The 21,100-nt window shown below is 43.1% G+C and overlaps 1 protein-coding gene across 2 annotated transcripts in view; it reads right to left on the bottom strand.

The window, feature by feature from the left end:
- The window catches only part of LOC120937775, a 113,987-nt gene that overhangs the window by 18,114 nt on the left and 74,773 nt on the right, over positions 1 to 21,100 (bottom strand). For both annotated transcript variants that reach the window (XM_040351256.1, XM_040351257.1), the window contains exons 13-17: positions 17,516 to 17,638; positions 14,534 to 14,677; positions 7,435 to 7,663; positions 5,220 to 5,421; positions 1,257 to 1,563 (exon numbers count right to left, since the gene is read on the bottom strand). In XM_040351256.1, coding sequence (XP_040207190.1) covers positions 1,257 to 1,563; positions 5,220 to 5,421; positions 7,435 to 7,663; positions 14,534 to 14,677; positions 17,516 to 17,638 — 1,005 coding nt within the window. The remainder of the gene's footprint in view (positions 1 to 1,256; positions 1,564 to 5,219; positions 5,422 to 7,434; positions 7,664 to 14,533; positions 14,678 to 17,515; positions 17,639 to 21,100) is intronic.

The following is a 21,100-nucleotide window of genomic DNA, read 5'->3' as shown; positions in this document are numbered from 1 at the left end:
CACCGCATCGCCGCGATGCGCGCCCCCCCTGGAGCGTGGCGGCTGTTATCCTGCAGGATGTCAATAGACGTCCAGTCAGGATAACAAAACCACTTCCCGGACATCAATTCACTATTGACCGGGCGGGAAGGAGGTTAATAGTTGAAATGATGTATAATTTAAAGCAGGGGTGTCCAATCTTTTGACCTTCTTGGGCCACATTGGAAGAAGAGGAATTGTCTTGGGTCACACATAAAACACACTAACAATAAAGATAGCTGATGAGCACAAAAAGTCACGATCACTGATTTAGATAACTTACCTGAGTAATACAACTTCATTTTTATTGTATTTTGTTATTATAAAATTAGGAGGATTATATATAGCTGCATGGTGGTATCTAGAGGGAGGCTGGTGTGGGCTGCGCCCCCTTAGATTTCAGTTTTGCCCCCCCCGACCACAATATCCTCTCTACCTCACCCTCACTGTGTGGGGAAGCAGAGGGGAGGTTGTGGGCGGTGGGCCCTGGGGAGTGGGGGCACAACTGAAGTTTGGGGAGGTTCAGCCCACACCAGCACCCACCTAGATACAGCCATGCAGCATTTACTTGTCTGGTGCTATCGGGAGTACATGTATTCACTGCTGCCAGTGCTATTACAAAAATGGCATCCCTCCAGCTGTGCCTGGATTATCAGTACTGGCGCAGCGGCTGCTATGCTTGCACGGCATATCTGGCATCTCTCCATATGTGTCTGTGCCTAGTTTGCCACTGCTGGTCACCGCGGCTTCTATGCTTGCATGGCGTCTCTCCAGACATGCCCGGGCCACACGCTGAATTCCGTTGGTCTGCATGTGGCCCACGGGCCACTGGTTTCACACCCCTGATCTAAATGTATTAAAAAAAACACAAAAAAGCTAGGTACCTGGCTGTATTGCTTACCCTCTGGCTTTAATACTATTCAAGTCACAGAACAAGAAAAAGTAAGCAGTTTAGCATACTTTTTAGGTCAATGTAATGAGCAGTAGGGTCAGCATGATAGCCCATCTAACTAGAATTTTCAGAAACAAGTAAGCAAAAACTAATCTAAAACAGTCAATCCAAATTCAATTTTCTGGGGTGTGACTTATTAAAAATTTAATCTGGTCACTAATATTTACTTTGTTTCACATATTGGCTTATCTCTGTATATCTTAATAATATCTATTTCATACCTACCCATGTATATCTCACCAGTATACATCAGGACTTCACATGAGTTTTTTTAAATACTACATACCTGGAGACGCTAGTGGACCCTGAGTTATTACTGCTTCCTCCAACTATGTCTGTTTTAATGTTCCCCCCTTTAGGTGTTCCTGTTTTAGTGTTTCCTCCTCCTTGTGTGACTGTGCCTCCTCTCTTAGAAGGACTGAGTCTAGATGTTGTATTTGCTCCTCTGGACATTGGAGCTGCTCCTCTTCCCTTTGGAGTACCTCTTGTAGCAGCTGTGGTAGAAGTTATTGGTTTATCTGCATTAGTTTGGTTCAGCTGTTTTTGTTTTTCCCTTTCTTCTATAGCTTTCCATTCCTGCCACCATTTTTGAGCTGCAACACACATGAAATAAAAACAATTCAGCCTACCTTTCAAGTTAAAATATTATACTCCCACAAGACAGCCCACCCAAAATATTATATACTCACTGGCAGCCCATCCAAAATATAATACACTCACAGGCAGCTCATCCAAAATATAATACACTCACAGGCAGCCCACTCAAAATATAATACACTCACAGGCAGCCCATCCAAAATAGAATATACTCACAGGCAGCCCACTCAAAATATAATACACTCACAGGCAGCCCACCCAAAATATAATATACTCACAGGCAGTCCATCCAAAATATAATACACTCACAGGCAGCCATTCCAAATTATAATACACTCACAGGCAGCCTATCCAAATTATAATACACTCACAGGCAGCCCACTCAAAATATAATACACTCACAAGCAGCCCACTCAAAATATAATACACTCACAGGCAGCCCACCCAAAATATAATACACTCACAGGCAGCCCATTCAAAATATAATACACTCACAGGCAGCCCACTCAAAATATAATACACTCACAGGCAGCTCATTTAAAATATAATACGCTCACAGGCAGCCCATCCAAAATATAATACACTCACACGCCCACCCAAAATATAATACACTCACAGGCAGCCCACTCAAAATATAATACACTCACAGGCAGCCCACCCAAAATATAATACACTCACAGGCAGCCCACTCAAAATATAATACACTCACAGGCAGCCCACCCAAAATATAATACACTCACAGGCAGCCCATTCAAAATATAATACGCTCACAGGCAGCCCATCCAAAATATAATATGCTCACAGGCAGCCCACCCAAAATATAATACACTCACAGGCAGCCCACCCAAAATATAATACACTCACAGGCAGCTCATTTAAAATATAATACGCTCACAGGCAGCCCATCCAAAATATAATACACTCACACGCCCACCCAAAATATAATACACTCACAGGCAGCCCACTCAAAATATAATACACTCACAGGCAGCCCACCCAAAATATAATACACTCACAGGCAGCCCACTCAAAATATAATACACTCACAGGCAGCCCACCCAAAATATAATACACTCACAGGCAGCCCATTCAAAATATAATACGCTCACAGGCAGCCCATCCAAAATATAATATGCTCACAGGCAGCCCACCCAAAATATAATACACTCACAGGCAGCCCACCCAAAATATAATACGCTCACAGGCAGCCCATCCAAAATATAATACACTCACAGGCAGCCCACCCAAAATATAATACACTCACAGGCAGCCCATCCAAAATATAATACGCTCACAGGCAGCCCATCCAAAATATAATACGCTCACAGGCAGCCCATCCAAAATATAATACACTCACACGCCCACCCAAAATATAATACACTCACAGGCAGCCCACCTAAAATATAATACACTCACAGGCAGCCCATTCAAAATATAATACACTCACAGGCAGCCCATCCAAAATATAATATGCTCACAGGCAGCCCACCCAAAATATAATACACTCACAGGCAGCCCACCCAAAATATAATACGCTCACAGGCAGCCCATCCAAAATATAATACACTCACAGGCAGCCCACCCAAAATATAATACACTCACAGGCAGCCCATCCAAAATATAATACGCTCACAGGCAGCCCATCCAAAATATAATACACTCACAGGCAGCCCATCCAAAATATAATACGCTCACAGGCAGCCCATCCAAATTATAATACGCTCACAGGCAGCCCACCCAAAATATAATACACTCACAGGCATCCCATCCAAAATATAATACACTCACAGGCAGCCCACCAAAATATAATACGCTCACAGGCAGCGCACCCAAAATGTAATACACTCAGGCCCCGTACACACGACCAAACATGTATGCTGAAACTGGTCCGCGGGCCAGTTTCAGCATACATGTTCGGTCGTGTGTAGGCGCGAGCGGGCCGAATTCCAGCAAACATTTGCCCGCCAGGCCTTTTCCCAGCAGACAAATATTCCTGGACGTGTTTTAAAACCGTCCGCTGGAATCCTGCCCGCTCGGACATGTACTGTCGTCAGTACAGACCTACCGTACATGTCCGAGCGCCCGCCGTCCCTCGCATGCGTCGAATGACTTCGACGCATGCGTGGAAGCCTTTAAATGGCAGGCCCGCCCACGTCGCCGCGTCATCGCCGCGTCATCATCGCGGCGACGACGCGGACACGCCCCGCTTAATGTTTACAAAATGCAATAAAAAGTCTGACTCAATACAAAGGCAACTTTGTGACCAATTTTAAGGCTGTAGTCAAGGCCAATTGTGTAGACTTTTTCACACACTCCACCATAAAATAACCTCAACTTAACTAAAAAGAAAAGACTACTCTAATAACCTTGATAGAAAATAGGGAAATGCAGATAAAGAAGGGAGTATGGCTTTCCAGCTTTAAAGCGTGTACATAAGCTTTTATAACCCTCCCTGGTGAAAGATAATTTTCTGTACAGTGAGGACCATGAGTAGGTTGCAGAGATGAGAAATCAACCTAATGGAATGCAATGACATAAAGGGCTGTTTCAAATGTTACAGTGTGTACAAGCTGCTTTGTTCACCCTAGGAAGTCATCTCCACCACCACCAAAATTACATGGCCCATTATATCCTTCGAAAATTGGGAACAGAGTATCCCATCTACCATAGGTCCAAAAAATTGGAAATTACATCCTCATAAAAACTGTTCCATTGTATCATATTACTAATAATTGGCTTTTGTTAGACTACTAAAGTCGAAAATATGCTTATCTGTATGTATAACAGCGCGGCTCCCAGTGCTAACCTGACTTGGCTTTCACTCTCTCCTCTCTCCTCCCCAGCTGACATCATAGGAAGCGCTCGGCCCCACCCACTGGAGCTGTAAGTCGGAAAGAGAGGAGACCCGAAGAGGCAGCTGAGCTCTGGGAACCGTGCTGTTATACATACAGATAAGCATATTTTTACCTAACACAGGCACAGGGACATTTACTGGTTTATTACAGTACAGACAGGATGTTTTTATATAAGTGGGTTAACAGCCACTTTAATGTCCAGGGGACAGGCCCGTCGGAACAGGACAGGCAAAACAAGCAACTGCTTGGGGCCCCCGATCTGGCCTGGGGCCCCAGCAGAGCGCTGCCGCTGCGCCGCTGCTTCCTATAAATGCTGCAGCCTGTAGCGTGGCTGAGCTCCTTTCCTAATTCCTCCTGCAGTCCGGCCGGGTACCGTAACCGCGTGGTACAGGAGATTCAGTTTCCTGTTCCCGGCCGGACTGAAAGAAAGTGCACACACTCAGTGGTCACTTCCTTTCAGTCCGGCCGGGAACAGCAAACTGAATCTTCTGCAGCGCGGTATGCCGAGGAGGCAGTCAGAAGAAGTACTAGCTGACCGCCCCCCCTGCTTTTTAACTTGAAACTCAGCAACGCCCCCTCCCCCGCTTCTTGCTTGGGGCCCCCAAATTCCTTCAAACGGCCCTTAGCATTTAGAAACCTCAAAAAGGCAGGATTTAAAACAACCTGTCTCCAGTTACTTTTGGTACTCTCACATTTGGATTATCTTTTCCAATAAAATTAGGTTCCTTAAAAACAAATCTTTATTTAGGCAATTTAGAGGACAGGTACAGCTAGTATATTTGTCATGATGATCTTACATGCTAGTTCTGCTGGTGGCTGTCCTTTGGTTGGCATATTTTCTAGGCGAATACTGGCTTGAAAGCTGAGTTTGGCATCCCAAAGAGCCTGCTTTGCTTGCTCTGAAGAGGGCCTGTCATCGTACTGGGCAAGCTGAGCAGTACCCAGTAAATACAAGGCCGAGCTGTTGCAGGGAGAGGAAATCACCCCAAGTTGACAGACCTTAAATGACAAATGAAAACTCCTAAATATCAAGTTATTCATGTATGCAAGTCTAAGCAACAAATAAACAGCTTATGCAGACCATGTAATAAGAACTGACTAATAAAAAATATCTTTCAGCCAGATCCAACAAGCCTTTCATACTGTTTGAAGGTGATATTGCAGACACTTAAGTTGGCCATACATTAGTAAATTCTGATTAGAATTTTTTTGCTTCAAGAAAGTTTATTCCGTTTCCTAACCATTGGGTCATAATAACGACGTTCATTTTTGACCACAGTGACAAAAAAGTTCAAAAAAGCGGCATGGATTTTTTTTTCAAACAAATGAACTTCTAATGCCCTGTACACACGATCGGAATTTCCGTTGGAAAAAAGTTGGATGGTTTTTCCAACGGAATTCCGCTCAAGATTGGCTTGCATACACACGGTCACACCAAATTCCGACCGTCAAGAACGCGGTGACGTACAACACTACGACGAGCAGAGAAAAATGAAGTGCAATGCTTCCAAGCATGCGTCAAATTGTTTCCGAGCATGCATGTTTTTTTTCTCGTCGGAATTCCATAAAGACGAACAGATTTTCCAATAGGAATTTTTTCCGTCTGAAAAAATGAGAACCTGCTCTCTATCTAAGTCATCGAAAATTCCAGATGGAAAAAGTCAGATGGGGCATACACACGGTTGAAATATCTGATGAAAAGCTTCCATCTGACTTTTTCCATCGGAAATTCCGACCGTGTGTACGCAAAGTGTACAGTGAATGGGCCATATTCTCAAAGATTTCAGGCGGCGGAACGTATGTACTTTACGTTACGCCGCCGCAAGTTTAAGTGGCAAGTGCCGGATTCCCAAACCACTTACCTGTGAACTTGCGGCGGCATCGCGTAAAGTCCACCCGTGTAAGCCATCCTAATTCAAATGATCCAGGCAGGGGGAGTGGATCATTTAAATTAGGCGCGCTCCCGCGCCGATCGTAATGCGCATGCTCCGTCGGGTAAATTACCCGACGTGCATTGCGCTAAATGACGTCTCACGGACGTCATTTGTTTTGACTGTAACGTAAATGGCGTCCAGCGCCATTCACGGACGACTTACGTAAACGACGTTTAATTTTGAAATTTCGACGCGGGATCGACGGCCATACTTAACATTGAGTACGCCACCTAGGGGGCATCTTTATCTTTACGCCGCGTATCGCTTACGGAAACGACGTTAAAACACTATGGCGGGCAAGCGTACGTTCGAGAATCGGCGTGACTAGTCATTTGCATATTCTACGCTGACCGCCACCTAGCGGTCAGCGTAAATATTGCAGCCTAAGATACAACGGCGCAAGCCGTCGTATCTTAGGCATGTTTAAGTGTATCTCAGTTTGAGAATACACTTAAACATAGGAAACGGACTTACGTAGGCGTATCTGCTGATACGCCTACGTAACTTGTTTAAGAATATGGCCCAATGTGTTTTTTGTTGCAGAAAGTCCATCCGTTTAAATGTAAAAAGCAAACAAAATTTTGAAGCACAGTGGTACCCTGGATTACGAGCATAATCTGTTCCAGAAGAATGCTTGTAATCCAAAGCACTCGCATATCAAAGCGAGTTTCCCCATAGAAGTCAATGGAAACGAAAATAATTTGTTCCACATTGACTTCTATAGCATGCAATACTGCATATGGTCAGAGGTAGGGGGTGCCAGAGAGACTCAGAAATACTCCGGAGACTGCTCGGCTGCATTCGGAAACCCAGGAACTGAGTATTTCCGAGTGTTTCCAAGTATTTCCAAACTGCTCCAATCAGCTCTGGCGCCCCCGAACCATTGGCCAAATGTGATACTGCAAACCGCAGTGGCTTGAATCCTGCTCGTTTTGCAAGACGAAACTTCTAAAAAATAAATTGCTTGTATTGTGAAATGCTCGTTAACCGCATTACTCGCAATCCGAGGTACTTTCAAATGACATTCGCAGAGTTTTTACATTTTCATACGAATTCTAGTATCACCTCAGTCATTTACCTTTTCCTGCAAGTCTAACAGCTTCTTACATGGAGGAATGGAGGCGAGACGTATTAAAGCAGACAGGGCCTGACATCTTCTCCCAATCCAGGCTTCATTTTTGGAAGACTTTTCAACCAGCAGCTCAAGGAGACCAAAGCACGCTTCCAGCAGAGCCCATTCTAACTGCTGTGTGACCATGCCTCGATGTGGGCACTGGCACAAGGCCTTGGCAGACCAATCTGCAACCCTGGTAAAACATTATGCAAAAAAAATACGCTTTATATATTTGAAAAAATATATATATGTAAAAGCAATGATTTGGCCAGTTTGTGGCAGTGTTATATTATATTTCACTGTACTGTTCTAATCAATAAAGTTCTGGCACTTCCTGGTTGTGTATACCCTTATATAAAAGATGGGTATATTTATATTACTATGATTTTCCTCCCCAAAAGGTTAAGATAGGAAGACCGGGCAACGCCGGGTATTCAGCTAGTTTCTAATACAAGCAAGTCAGACACACAGAGTTCAGCAGAGAAGAATCAATATGTAGCCAGCCAATGTAAGCTCCTCTCCAATGATGTGCCAAACTTAGCTAAATTTTGGATTTTTTTTTTTTTGAGACGATGATTGATACAGGTTAAAGTCCAAAATGTAACGTAACTGCTTTTGACCCAACGGGCTAAGAAGTTTTCAGAAATTTGACATACATTGACATACATTGACATACATTTGACATACTGATATTTTTTTAATTAATTAACTTAATTAATGCAGCAACGCATAGCAGCTAATCCGCAATCATTGACCATTGGTCTCACAACAGTAAGCCCTGGTTCACACCAGTTCGACTTGACACGCAACAAAGCCGCACGATAAGTCGCACCCTATTTGCGGCAATGGAACCTTTCAAATTGCTGAGGCTCTTAAAATGGTTCCTGTCCTATTTCTGTGCGATTTCAGTGTGACTTGTATTCAAATAAAATGAAGATGTCATATGAAATTGTACTGATAGTTGGCTGAAGTAACACAACTTCAAAGCTGCACTGGTGTGAACCTGGGCTATGGAGTAGTATTGGATGGGTTTTGGGCTTTTGCGGATGGCATTAGTTTAACCACTTAAGGACCGGACCAATATGCTGCTAAATGACCCAAGGAGTTTTTACAATTCGGCACTGCGTCGCTTTAACAGACAATTGCGCGGTCGTGCGACGTGGCTCCCAAACAAAATTGGCGTCCTTTTTCCCCACAAATAGAGCTTTCTTTTGGTGGTATTTGATCACCTCTGCGGTTTTTATTTTTTGCGCTATAAACAAAAATAGAGCGACAATTTTGAAAAAAATGCAATATTTTTTACTTTTGCTATAATAAATATCCCCCAAAAACATATATATAAAAAAAAAAAAATTCCTCAGTTTAGGCCGATACGTATTCTTCTACCTATTTTTGGTAAAAAAAATCGCAATAAGCATTTATCGATTGGTTTGCGCAAAATTTATAGCGTTTACAAAATAGGGGATAGTTTTATTATTATTTTTTTTTTTACTACTAATGGCGGCGATCAGCGATTTTTTTCGTGACTGCGACATTATGGCGGACACTTCGGACAATTTTGACACATTTTTGGGACCATTGTCATTTTCACAGCAAAAATGCATTTAAATTGCATTGTTTATTGTGAAAATGACAATTGCAGTTTGGGAGTTAACCACAGGGGGCGCTGTAGGAGTTAGGGTTCACCTAGTGTGTGTTTACAACTGTAGGGGGGTGTGGCTGTAGGTCTGACGTCATCGATCGAGTCTCCCTATAAAAGGGATCACTCGATCGATGCAGCCGCCACAGTGAAGCACGGGGAAGCCGTGTTTACATACGGCTCTCCCCGTGCTTCAGCCTCGGGGAGCGATCGCGAGGGGGCGGCTAGAAACGAATAGCCGCACCCTCGTCCCGGATCGCTCCTGAAGCCACGGGAACCGCCGCATGTACCGGGGGGGGTCCCGATCGGACCCCTGACCCACGTCAAGCAGAGCACGTACAGGTATATGTACATGCGGCGGTCCGGAAGTGGTTAAGAAGTTTCAGAGATAATTCTGAATTCATTGACAGGTGCATTTGACTTACAGTAGACCTCTTTACAACTTGAATGGAGAACCTGTTTGAAGTACATATAGTACATAACGGCCCTAAATTACAGAAAGCTAAATTTGGTTGCCAGGTGCATACCTCCCAACTGTCCCTGATTTAGAGTGCCTGTCCCTCATTCGGAAAAAAAGTCCCTCTGTCCCTCTTTCCTCCTCATTTGTCCCTTATTTTGGTCTGATCTATACAGGTCTATATAAAATGTACTACTTATCTTTCAAAAAGTGTTTTGCAGTGCTAAACCTTTCATCCTATATCTAAATTGCTGCATTCGTAAATTCCAAAAGCCAATATATAAATGAATAGTAGTGGTAAAAAAAAACAATATTTTTTTTTTTTGTAAAATTTTCTTTCAAGGGAGGCGTGGCAGATGTGTGTCCTATGCCTACATACATTTTCTAATAGGTTTCCCTCATTACCATTTCAGAAAGTTGGGAGATATACAGGTGTACTCATATACGATTACTGTTTGCACGCTATAATAAATAAAATATATATAAAAAAATAAAAATAAAATACAAAAATTATTTGGCTTGTTGCTAAAAAATGTGTTTTAAAGTTACATTGTTAAAAAAAATAATTTAGGCCATATCTACAGTAAGCCACACACTTCTGCATATTTAAAGAGATGCCTTGTATTTAAAAATACTGTGCAAAGAGCAATCTTTGTATCCTTAAATGCCCCTTCCAGCTTCCTTCTGTAGATTTTACTGGTACTTGTCAGCCAGCACAGGTGTCAGTAAACGCACTTCTTGCCCACTGCTAACATGTTGACTCTATAAACATTTCTCGCAGATGTTTGTGTGCGGAGGATTCTGCAGTTCCTCACTACACACGTCAGTCTATAAATTAGAATGAATCTAATGTGAGCTGGATAGATCATAAAAAATAAAAGTAAACAAGTATGAAAAGAAATATAGAAATGTAAATTTACCAATTAAATACAAACTAACGGATTAGATGGAATGGATAAGGCAGAGCAAACAGCAGCTATGATGTGAAAAGTGCTGTGTCAAATAGAAAGCAATCACATTAATGGCTTTAGATGAGGGAAAGCTTAATTCTGATCGGTTGCCATCAGTGGCTCTTCTCTGCACCATCCTTAGTATACAAGCATATTTTTCAAAGCTAATGGATTTTCATAAAACAGACTTATTCTTAGCTTTGAAACTTAGGCAGGCCATACACAGTATGGGCCAGATTCACGTAGAGCGGCGCAAATTAAGTTACTCCAAACTTATGTCATTTAAGTTACGGAGCCTTAATTTTGTGTCGTAAGTGCCGTATCCACAGCGCATTTGCGCCCAAATTTGCGCCAGCGTAACTTAAATCCCGTGGCGTAAGGCGGGGTTATTGCAAGTGGGAAGGAAGTGGGCGTGCTCCATTGAAATGAGCCATGACCCCAAGCAAATGAAGGGCCGGCCGTACTGCGCATGCGCGCACGAATCTGCACCTCACTGGGCATGCTCAGAACTTGGCTCGGCCCAATCAGTGAGATAGGTAAAAGGCCAAGCGTACTTAGTTTGAGAACCGCCCTGTGTATAAATAGCCCCAGACAAACACACTTCCCTTGCAAAAGTACATCCCTGTTTTCCCCTTCCTCAAGCAAGTTGCTTTTGCTCTGTCGTCTGTTGGTGTGTGTTGGTGAGTTTAGTGTTAGATAAAAGATTTGGAGGAGTAGTAGAGTGTAGTAGCTGTGTTTTTTTTCTGAGTGTTTTTTCTGTTTGTTTTTTCGGTGTTTGTTTTTGAATTTGTATTAGCTGTCTGCTTGTGTGGTTTGATTTTTGTCCTGGCTGCTGTGCCCTCAGAAGAGGGGGTACCCTGGGTTACTAAAGTCACTAGTATAGCTATGAGCATGGATGCCCCTGGCATGGTGGCATTCAGATTGTTGTCCTGCAAGTGTGTGTGCTCATCTCTTCCTTAATGGTGTTGCTTTAGCTGACATTTACACGGCTGGTGTAAAGTTAGGGCACCTTTTATAAAGTGTAATTTTACATCATGAAACTAGCAGATGCGCACAGGGTGTAATCTACGCCGCACACACTTAATTTTGTGGATCGCCTTATCTCCCTCATTTGCATCTTTGCCTGTCAAAACAGCGGTGTGTCTAGCGTATTTTGTGCTCGAAGAAGCGCCGGTGTAATTTTTTTAGGTAGGACGGAAAAAAATGGATTTCAGGCGTATCGCATTTTTCAATTACGCCGCGCATCTCGAGATAAGTCGGCGTAAGTGCTTTGTGAATCTGGCCCATTGAATCTTGGCAGGTTCAACAGAATCCGGCAGAGATTCAAACCGTGTATGGGTAGGCTGAATGTACCAAGTTGATAAATTATCTTGGGTACAACCAGCATGCCGGGTTTTACCTGCAATTATCACAAGCAGCTGCTATAGCTGCTAGAAATATTCACTGTGTTCTTCGGCACGGGATGGCTTCCCCCGCTGGGAGAAGACAATGGCCCAGCAGGAGGGATTCCCACATCAACACCTCCAGGTTTGATAGGGGAATCGAGCAAATTTATTTTCTGCAACCATTTCGTGTATGGCTGGCCTTACTGTAGAGAGAAATATAACTTATCAAAGTTTTCCCGAGAGCTTAGTGAATGAGGTGAAGCTATGCCGGCTTCTGGCATTCAATCACGTGCAAACAAAATAGCTGTTTTCATTGTTCTTGCACGTGATTGGGTATTCTTTGCAAAGTAAAATTTCACCACATTATCTAAGTTCTGGGAAAAATTCCCTTGCAAAGTGAAAAGCCTATTTGCCTTTCGTAAATCAACCCCATAGTCATGGCTGGTGCAAGGATTTTTGACACCTTAGGCGAAACCTCATTTTGCTGCCCCCCCCTCCTTGGCCACACCCCTGACTCCACCCCCTTTCCCCCTGCCCATGTATACTCCACCTTTTCAATGCTGCGCCCATCAAATGCAACCGTTACCAGCGCCCATTAATGCAGCCTTACCAGTGCCGATCAAATGCAGCCTCACCAGCGCCTATCAATGCAGCCTACCAGCATCCATCAATGCAGCCTACCAGTGCCCATCAATGAATGTTTGCTTGCTTCTATTTATTCGGGAGTCGGCACACAGACACAGGCTTCCTCTGCCCCTGCGCCTCTGACCCTATGTGCGAATGGAGTGGCGGCTGCCTGCTGATGCTGAGACTTAGTTGCTTGGTGTAGAGAGAAGAGAGTAGGAACACCAGTGGCTGGGCGCCCTAGGCAGCAGTGCCCCCTAAGCAGCTGCCTAGTTTGCCTAGTGGTAGCCCCGGCCCTGCCCATAGTGTTGCACATAGTAAAAACAGCAGATTTTCAATGCTTGTCTACAGTAATACTACTACTTTTCAAACTGGAGGCTAAAGCCCTGTACACACGGGCCAATGTCGGGAGACATCGCCCGCTTCAAAAAGACTTCCGAAATTTGGCTCTATATATGCCACCCTATCTGACAGAAGCTGACCATTTGGCCAGCTTCTGTTGGACGAGAATGAAAATCATCAGCCGGCCTTCTCCCGATCAGCACTCTCAGGCCCCGTACACACGACAGAGTTTCTCGGCAGAATTCACCGAGAAACTCGGTCAAAACCCGGATTCTGCCGAGAAACTCTGTCGTCTGTACAGTTTTGGCTCGATGGAGCCGCCGAGGAGCTCGACGAGAAAATAGAGAACATGTTCTCTATTTTCTCATTGTTCTATGGGAGAAGGCGGCCCGCCGAGCTCCTCTGCGGCTTCATCCCAGAACTCGACGAGGAACTCGACGTGCTTGGCACGTCGAGTTCCTCGGCCGTGTGTACGGGGCCTCAGCCAATGGCAGTGTGTTCTGGCAGGGAGGCCATCCCTCTGTCAGAACACAACAGCTCAGCGGGAGAGATCGATATACTAGCTTTGCATAGTTAGTACAGAGGCTCAAACCGGAGCTGACAGTTGTTTTTCCTTCAACTCGCTGGAGTTCATTTGCATGCTTGTATATGCTTATTTGCATGTATGTTATTTAGAAAAAATCACTTTAGGTGTGTGCCCTATAATTAGTACGCATGTATCTGAGGGCAGGTATACTTAGCAGCTGAATTATATTATGTTTTACACATACCGGTGGAAGTTTCTGCAGATCACGTTTTAATACATCAGCCTTGAGTTTTTGTTAAAGAGACAGTGGGCCAGAGCGGCGGCGTAACGTATCGTAGATACGTTACACCGCCGCAATTTTTCATCGCAAGTGCCTGATTCACCAAGCACTTGCGATGAAAACCTACACCGGCGGCTTTCGGCGCAAGGCGGGCCAATTTAAATGGGCATGTGCCATTTAAATTAGGCGCGCTCCCGCACCGGACCTACCGCGCAGGCTCCGTTTCCGAACTCCCGTCGTGCATTGCGCGCCGTGACATCATCTTTTCGAACGGCGACGCGCGTAGCGTAATTCCGTATTCCCGGACGGCTTACGCAAACGACGTTAAATTTTGAATTTCGACGCGGGAACGACGGCCATACTTTAGACAGCAATACGCTTGCTGACTAAAGTTAGGGCACCAAAAAAAAATACCTAAAACTAAGGTTTTGATAGATACAGGAGAATGAAATAACCTGACGATATTTAATATCTCTCAAGATATATTTTAGTGTTTGAGATCCTGTTTCTGAACACCTGCTGTAGCAATTAGGAGGGGCGTCCACTCTCACCCATACATTTATTATTTATTTTATATTATACAGAATACAACAGGATTTGCCGGAGCACACAAAGGTGGGCAGGGACACTAACCCCCCCCCCCCCCCGAGCCAACGGCCAACTTGGTACACTACATTTAAATTCTAACTAAAATATCACGTTTGAATGGACTGCCCTTTGCATTTCCAGATTCTCACGTGCAATGGTAACTTCTCCTTCCAATGCCACTGCTTCTTCTGTCACACATCTTTCTTCCCAACATTATTCCTAATAAGTAATCTTACTATAAAACAACAGTATTAATTGATTTTATTACTTACATTTGAAGAACCTGCTGAGAACTCATGAGAGTGGGGGAAGAATGAATGGAAAGGGTCCTAAGTAATTGTCCAAATTTCACAAACCCGCTGAGTAGCTGAGTGTTGAAAAGACAAAGTGGATTTTCGGCCAGAAGAAGACCAGAACTGAAACAGACAATCATATTTTGTAAGCTTAATTAAAGCACAACTACAGGAAATGAACAAATTCAAGCACTGATCCCAAAAATCCGGGTAACATTTCTATTGTGCAATTTTACCCTAATCCAAGTATGATGTAATCAATTGCTGACAGATTGCATAAACTCTTAACAAGTATCTCTGGGCCAGGCTACAGCCTCTTGCCATATGACTTTGTGCCATATCAGAGAGACAGCAAGAAGCCTAGAACGTGTGGAGTTCAGAATATCTAGCCTGATCATTTACATACTTCTCAGAATACCGTACAATCATAAAAGGCAATTTTCAGCAGTTTTTTTTACAATTGTTACACTTTCTTTCTTTCTTACAATGTACCCCATTACCAATCCACATAGGGGGGGCTGGGATCTGGGGGTCCCCTTTGTTAAAGGGATCTTCCAGATTCCGATAAGCCCCCTGCCCGCAGACCCCCACAACCACCGGGCAAGGGTTGTGGGGATGAGGCCCTTGTCCCCATCAACATGGGGACATGGTGCTTTGAGGGGTCACAGACCCCCAAAGCATCCTCCCAATGTTGAGGGCATGTGGCCTGGTATGGTTCAGGAGGGGGGGCACTCTCGCCCCCCCTCTTTTTCTGCAGCCTGTCAGGTTGCGTGCATGGATAAAGGATCTGGTGTGGATTTTGGGGGGGAACTCCACGCCATTTTTTTTTATTTGGGTGGAGTTTACCTTAAAATCCATACCAGACCTGAAGGGCCTGGTAATTGAATTTGGAGGGACCCCCACACATTTTTTGCCAGCTGACAATTCATTATAGCCGATAGTGATTTTAAATTACTTTTTTTCCTTCAGAAATGATACTTTGTGCAGGGACAGTTCTAAGCACGGCAAACAAGCGCTACTTTACAGGCATACTGTACACCCCCCCTAGGTTAAAATGTAAAGAAATATTTCACTTTTATTGTTTCACTTTAAGCATTATTAAATTCACTGCTCCCGAAAAAAAATGCAGTTTTAAATTATTTTTTTTTGCATTGATACATGTCCCCTGGGGCAGGACCCAGGTCCCCAAACAGTTTTTATGACAATAACTTGCATATTAGCTTTTAAAATTAGCACTTTAGATTTAAAACGTTCGAGTCCCATAGACTTTACCGGGGTTCTAAAGTTCACACGAACTTCCTGGGAACACCCCAAATTGTTCGCTGTTCGGCGAACAGGGAATGTTCGAGTCGAACATGAGTTTGACTCAATCCCGAAGCTCATCCCTACTGCTGATTTAACTGTAGAAATGCATGCCAGAGTTATAATAAGTAACAATTGTGCCATCTGCAGATGTGTTTTAGGAATCAAATGTATTACTTAATTTCTTATAAAACTTTTCCATTTTACGTTATCATAAATAGCTGTGGAATTTGTGCAATATACAGATTAAGTAATATACATGCAGGTTATAAAATATACAGATTAAGTAATATACATGCAGGTTATAAAATATACAGATTAAGATGGTATGCAAAGTGTTGTATTCACAACAACCAAGTAAATTTCAGTTTACTAAAGCAGGCTTAAACCGACCATAGACGGTTCGAACCTAGCATAGGCAGGCTCAATGTACCCAAGTTGATCGATCTATCAACTTGCGTACAACCAGCCTGCCAGATTTTACAAGCGATTATTGCTAGCGGTTGTTTTAGCCACTAGCAATAATCACTGTCTTCTCCCGGGGGGAAATTAAGTTAGGGACCTTAGATCGTAGGCTCCTTAAAGGCAGAGACTGAAGTGAATTTACAATATATATGTAAATCGCTATGTAAATTGACAGCACTATATAAGTACCTGTACTAAAAATAAATAAATATGTATTTCCTCATTCTTTAACCACTTCAGATCCCGCCCATAGTAATATGACGTCCATATGACGACCCGATGTGCTTCCCCGGTGGCCTCGATGTCCGCCTGGCCCCCCGCGATTGCCTGTGATCACAGCAGGACCGTGGATCTGTGTGTGTAAACATACAGATCCATGTCCTGTCAGAGGAGACCGATGTGTGTTCCCAGTACAGAAGAACACAAATCGGTCTCCTCCCCTTGTGAGTCCCCGCCCTCTACAGTTAGAATCACTCCCTATGGAACATATTTAACCCCTTCAGTGCCCTCTAGTGTTAACCCCTTCCCTGCCCGTCACATTTACACAGTAATCAGTGCAGTTTTATAGCACTAATCGTTGTATAAATGTGAATGGTCACAAAAATGTGTCAAAAGTGTCCGATATGTCCGCAATGTCACGGTCACAATAAAAATCGTAGATTGCTGCCATTACTAGTAAAAAAAAAAAATGCAATAAATCTATCCCATATTTTGTAGACGCTATAACTTTTGCGCAAACCAATCAATAAATGCTTATAGAGATTTTTTTTACCAAAAATGTGTAGAAGAATACATATCGGCCTAAACTGAGGAATTTTTTTTTTTTTTTTTTAATTTTTGATATTTATTAAATCAAAAAGTAAAAAATATTGTGTTTTCAAAACTGTCGCTCTTCTTTTGTTTATAGCGCAAAAAAGAAAAACCGCAGAGGTGATCAAATACCACCAAAAGAAAGCTCTATTTATGGGGAAAAAATTACGAAAATGTTGTTTGGGTGCAACTTGGCATGACCGTGCAATTGTCAGTTAAAGCAATGCAGTGCCGTATTGTAAAAAGTGCTTTGGTCAGGAAGGGGGTAAATTCTTCTGGAGCTGAAGTGGTTAAAGTTGTCACGGCATCAGATTTTACTTGCGTTAGCCATTAATGGCTATATAGGCACATACTCCAAATGATGTTGAATTAATTCGACCTTACCCTTCTTGTGTAAGAAGATCATTAAGAAAAGTTTCCATGCCTTGCTGGAGATAAGTTACTGACTCTTGTGTTCTTGTACCAGGGCCACCATCCTGCTCTAGGATAGCTAATCCAACATAACACCTAAACCAGATGTGGATGTGTTATTTGATGTAATAAATTATGTTTAAAATATTCATACAATAATTTAGGCTAAAATCAAATCAAATGTTCCAGCAGCTCACATGATGTAAAATACCTGTAACGATCTGGTTTTGTTTGTGTTTTAGCCCATTATAGACAGTTTTACAGCATAAAACCTGTTCATATACAGTACTTAAAAAAAGTGGGGCTAATATAGGGCAGAGGTGCCTAATGTATGTTAGAAGGGGGATGTATCTAACTTTTGGAAAAACCTGTAAAAAAATAAATACATTTATAAAATATTTTTAAAAACGTCAATTAAAGATTATCTGAATACAGGCATATTTATTCAATAACACTCTGTAAATAAAAATTATAAACATGTAAAGTGTAGTAACCTATAGTAACAAATGTCAATCCAATGATATAATGACTCAAACTAAAATTAGTTTGAAATGGCACTGATTGCTAAAAGTTATTGCAGTTTACATCTCACCACTGCTTTTTGTAATTCTATGTTGATTAAGGCCATTTAAATGTGGTATTTATTGGAATGGGCCTGATCGGTTCTGGAATGAATCCGATCGTCGCAGGGAAAGCGGGTGCACGCGTCACCTGCCTGCGCACGCACGTCCGACGTACAGTGACGGCGATTCACACAGGTGAGCCAGGTGGTTAGGAACTAGTTAAAGCAAGTAAAATGCAGCACATTTAAAGTGGTATGGCTGCCAACACAGAACAGGGGCTGTGCAGCCGCTGAATCCTAATTAACATGAATAGGACTGCCTGCATGGGAATGCATTCAACACCTGTGCATCCCAGTGTGAAGAACACGGCCCTCACATGGGTGTATGCTGTAGCACACTCATGTGAATGAGGCCCAAATACATGACTAATGAAATGCTGTCTTCAAGCATGCAATAATGTAAAGGTTTGTGCAAACAGCTACAAATGTTAGGTATAGAGTTAAATATAAAGCTATTTGTTAACCGCTTTCTGACCAGCGCACACAGATGTACGTCAGCAGAATGGCACAGGCAGGCAAATGGGCGTACAGGTACGTCCCTTTGAATTTTCTGCCGTACGGGAGCGTGCCCACGGGTCCCGTGAACTGGACGTTCGCCGGCGGCCCACGATTGTGAGACCGAGAGGCAGAACGGGGAGGTGCCTATGTAAACCAGGCATTTCTCTGTTCTGCCTAGAGACATGACAGAGATCTACTGCTATCCTGTCATCGGGAGCATTGATCGCTGTGATGTCAGTGGTAGCCCATCCCCCCCACAGTTAGAATCATTTCCTAGGACACACCTAACCCCTTGACAGCCCCCTAGTGTTTAACCCCTTCCCTGCCAGTGTCATTTATACAGTAATCAGTGGCTATTTATAGCACTTATTGCTGTATAAATGACAATGGTCCCAAAATGGTATCAAAAGTGTCAGATCTGTACGCCATAATGTCGCAGTCCCGATGAAAATAGCAGATCGCCGCCATTACTAGTAAAAAAAGAATTGATAAGAAAAATGTCATAAATCTATCCCCTATTTTGTAGACGCTATAACTTTTGCGCAAAACAATCAATATACGCTTATTGCGATTTTTTTTTATACTAAAAATATGTAGAAGAATACATATCAGCCTAAACTGAGGGAAAAAACATTTTTTTAATGTATTTTTGGGGATATTTATTATAGCAAAAAGTAAAAAATATAGCTTTTTTCGAAATTGACTCTCTTTTTTTGTTCATAGCGCAAAAAATAAAAATCGCAGAGGTGATCAAACACCACCAAAAGAAAGCTCTATTTGTGGGAAAAAAGGAGATCACGTCGCATGACTGCTCAATTGTCAGTTAAAATGATGCAGTGCCAAATCGCAAAAAAAAAATGGCTGGTCATTGGGCAGCCAAATCCTCCGGGGCTTAAGTAGTTAAACTGTATATTTAATGAGTGTCAATGAAAATGAATTTAAGGTGAACAGTGCAGGCAACTGTATATCACCTCAAGATATGATCATTAAAGGAGAAGTGCAGGGTTATAAAAAAATAAAAACATACATACTTACCTATTTGCTGCAGCATTGGTCCAAAGCTGCAAGCTGTCCTCTGCTGGCTCGAAGCCCAAGAACTGAGCAATCACGTGACCGCTGATCAATCAGTTCATGGGTTTGCTCTAAGAACAGAGTTGTAAGCATTTTCTGCATTCAATTCAATTTGAGGATCTGTGGCCCCTACCACTTCTATTCACCCATCTATTTTGCTTCTTCCTCTACCCGTCTTCTTTTTTTTTCTCTCTCTTTTCTTTTAATGTCCTCCCTCCCCCCAAGACACCCTATGGTGTCACTCTTCCCATTAAAAATATTTCAAAATGTTTTCTGGTGTGCGTTGATGCCATAGGTATGCCTACTCGAAGGCCATGTGTACAGGTTCTGAAGCTTGTACACCACCTGAACTCTTTTCACTAGCTGTTATTTTATGTATATGGGATTCAATAAGGTCTACTTGTGCTAGTGACTAATTTTTATTGTGGTGCAGTCTTCTATACGCTATTGTTTTTTGGTTTTCTAATTTTGTTTTGTAGATGACTGTTATTCATGGCCTATTTGTACCCATTCATATTGTCTTGCCATGTTGTGTTATTTTGATGCACACCAATAAATAAAAATAAAAACAGAGCGGTGACTGTCAGTCACTGCTCTCTGCCTTTCCAGTGCTGCCTTGAGCACTGGGCAGGAGAATTAATGGGAACGGTTGGCTCAGGCTCTCAGAAGAACACAGAGGGCTAGATTCACATAGATTAGCGGATCTTTAGATCCGCGTAATCTATGTGATTTACGATCCGCCGGCGCAATTTTGCGAGGCTAGTGCAGTATTCACAAAGCACTTACCTCCAAACTTGCGCCGGCGGATCGTAACTCTCCCGGCGGAATTAAAATTCCGCGGCTAGGGGGAGTGTACAATTTAAATCAGGTGCGTCCCCACGGCGATTTTAATTGCGCATGCGCCGCCGTCAAAATTCTCCAGTGCGCATGCTCCAAATGACGTCGCTAGGACGTCATTGTTTTCGGCGTTAACGTCAATTACGGCCATCCGTATTCGCGACTGACTTACGCAAACTACGTAAAAATTCTAAACTCGGTGCGGGAACGACGGCCATACTTAACATTAGCTACCCCTCATATAGCAGGGGTAACTATCCGCTGGAAAAAGCCGAACGCAAACGACGTAAAAAAAAGCGACGGGCGGGCGTTCGTTTCTGAATCGGCGTATCTCCACATTTGCATATTCGTCGCGAGTAAAACACGAAACGCCACCTAGCGGACAGCGGAAGATTGCAGCCTAAGATCCGACAGTGTAAGTCACTTACACCTGTCGGATCTAAGGGAGATCTATGCGTAACTGATTCTTATGAATCAGTCGCATAGATCCGACCGTCGGATCTCAGAGATACGCCGGCGTATCAGGAGAT

This window comes from Rana temporaria, chromosome 4, assembly GCF_905171775.1.
Source record: "Rana temporaria chromosome 4, aRanTem1.1, whole genome shotgun sequence".
Classification (NCBI taxonomy): Eukaryota; Metazoa; Chordata; class Amphibia; order Anura; family Ranidae; genus Rana; species Rana temporaria.
The sequence above is the reverse complement of the archived record's forward strand: the minus strand, read 5'-3'. Positions and strand labels throughout refer to the sequence as shown.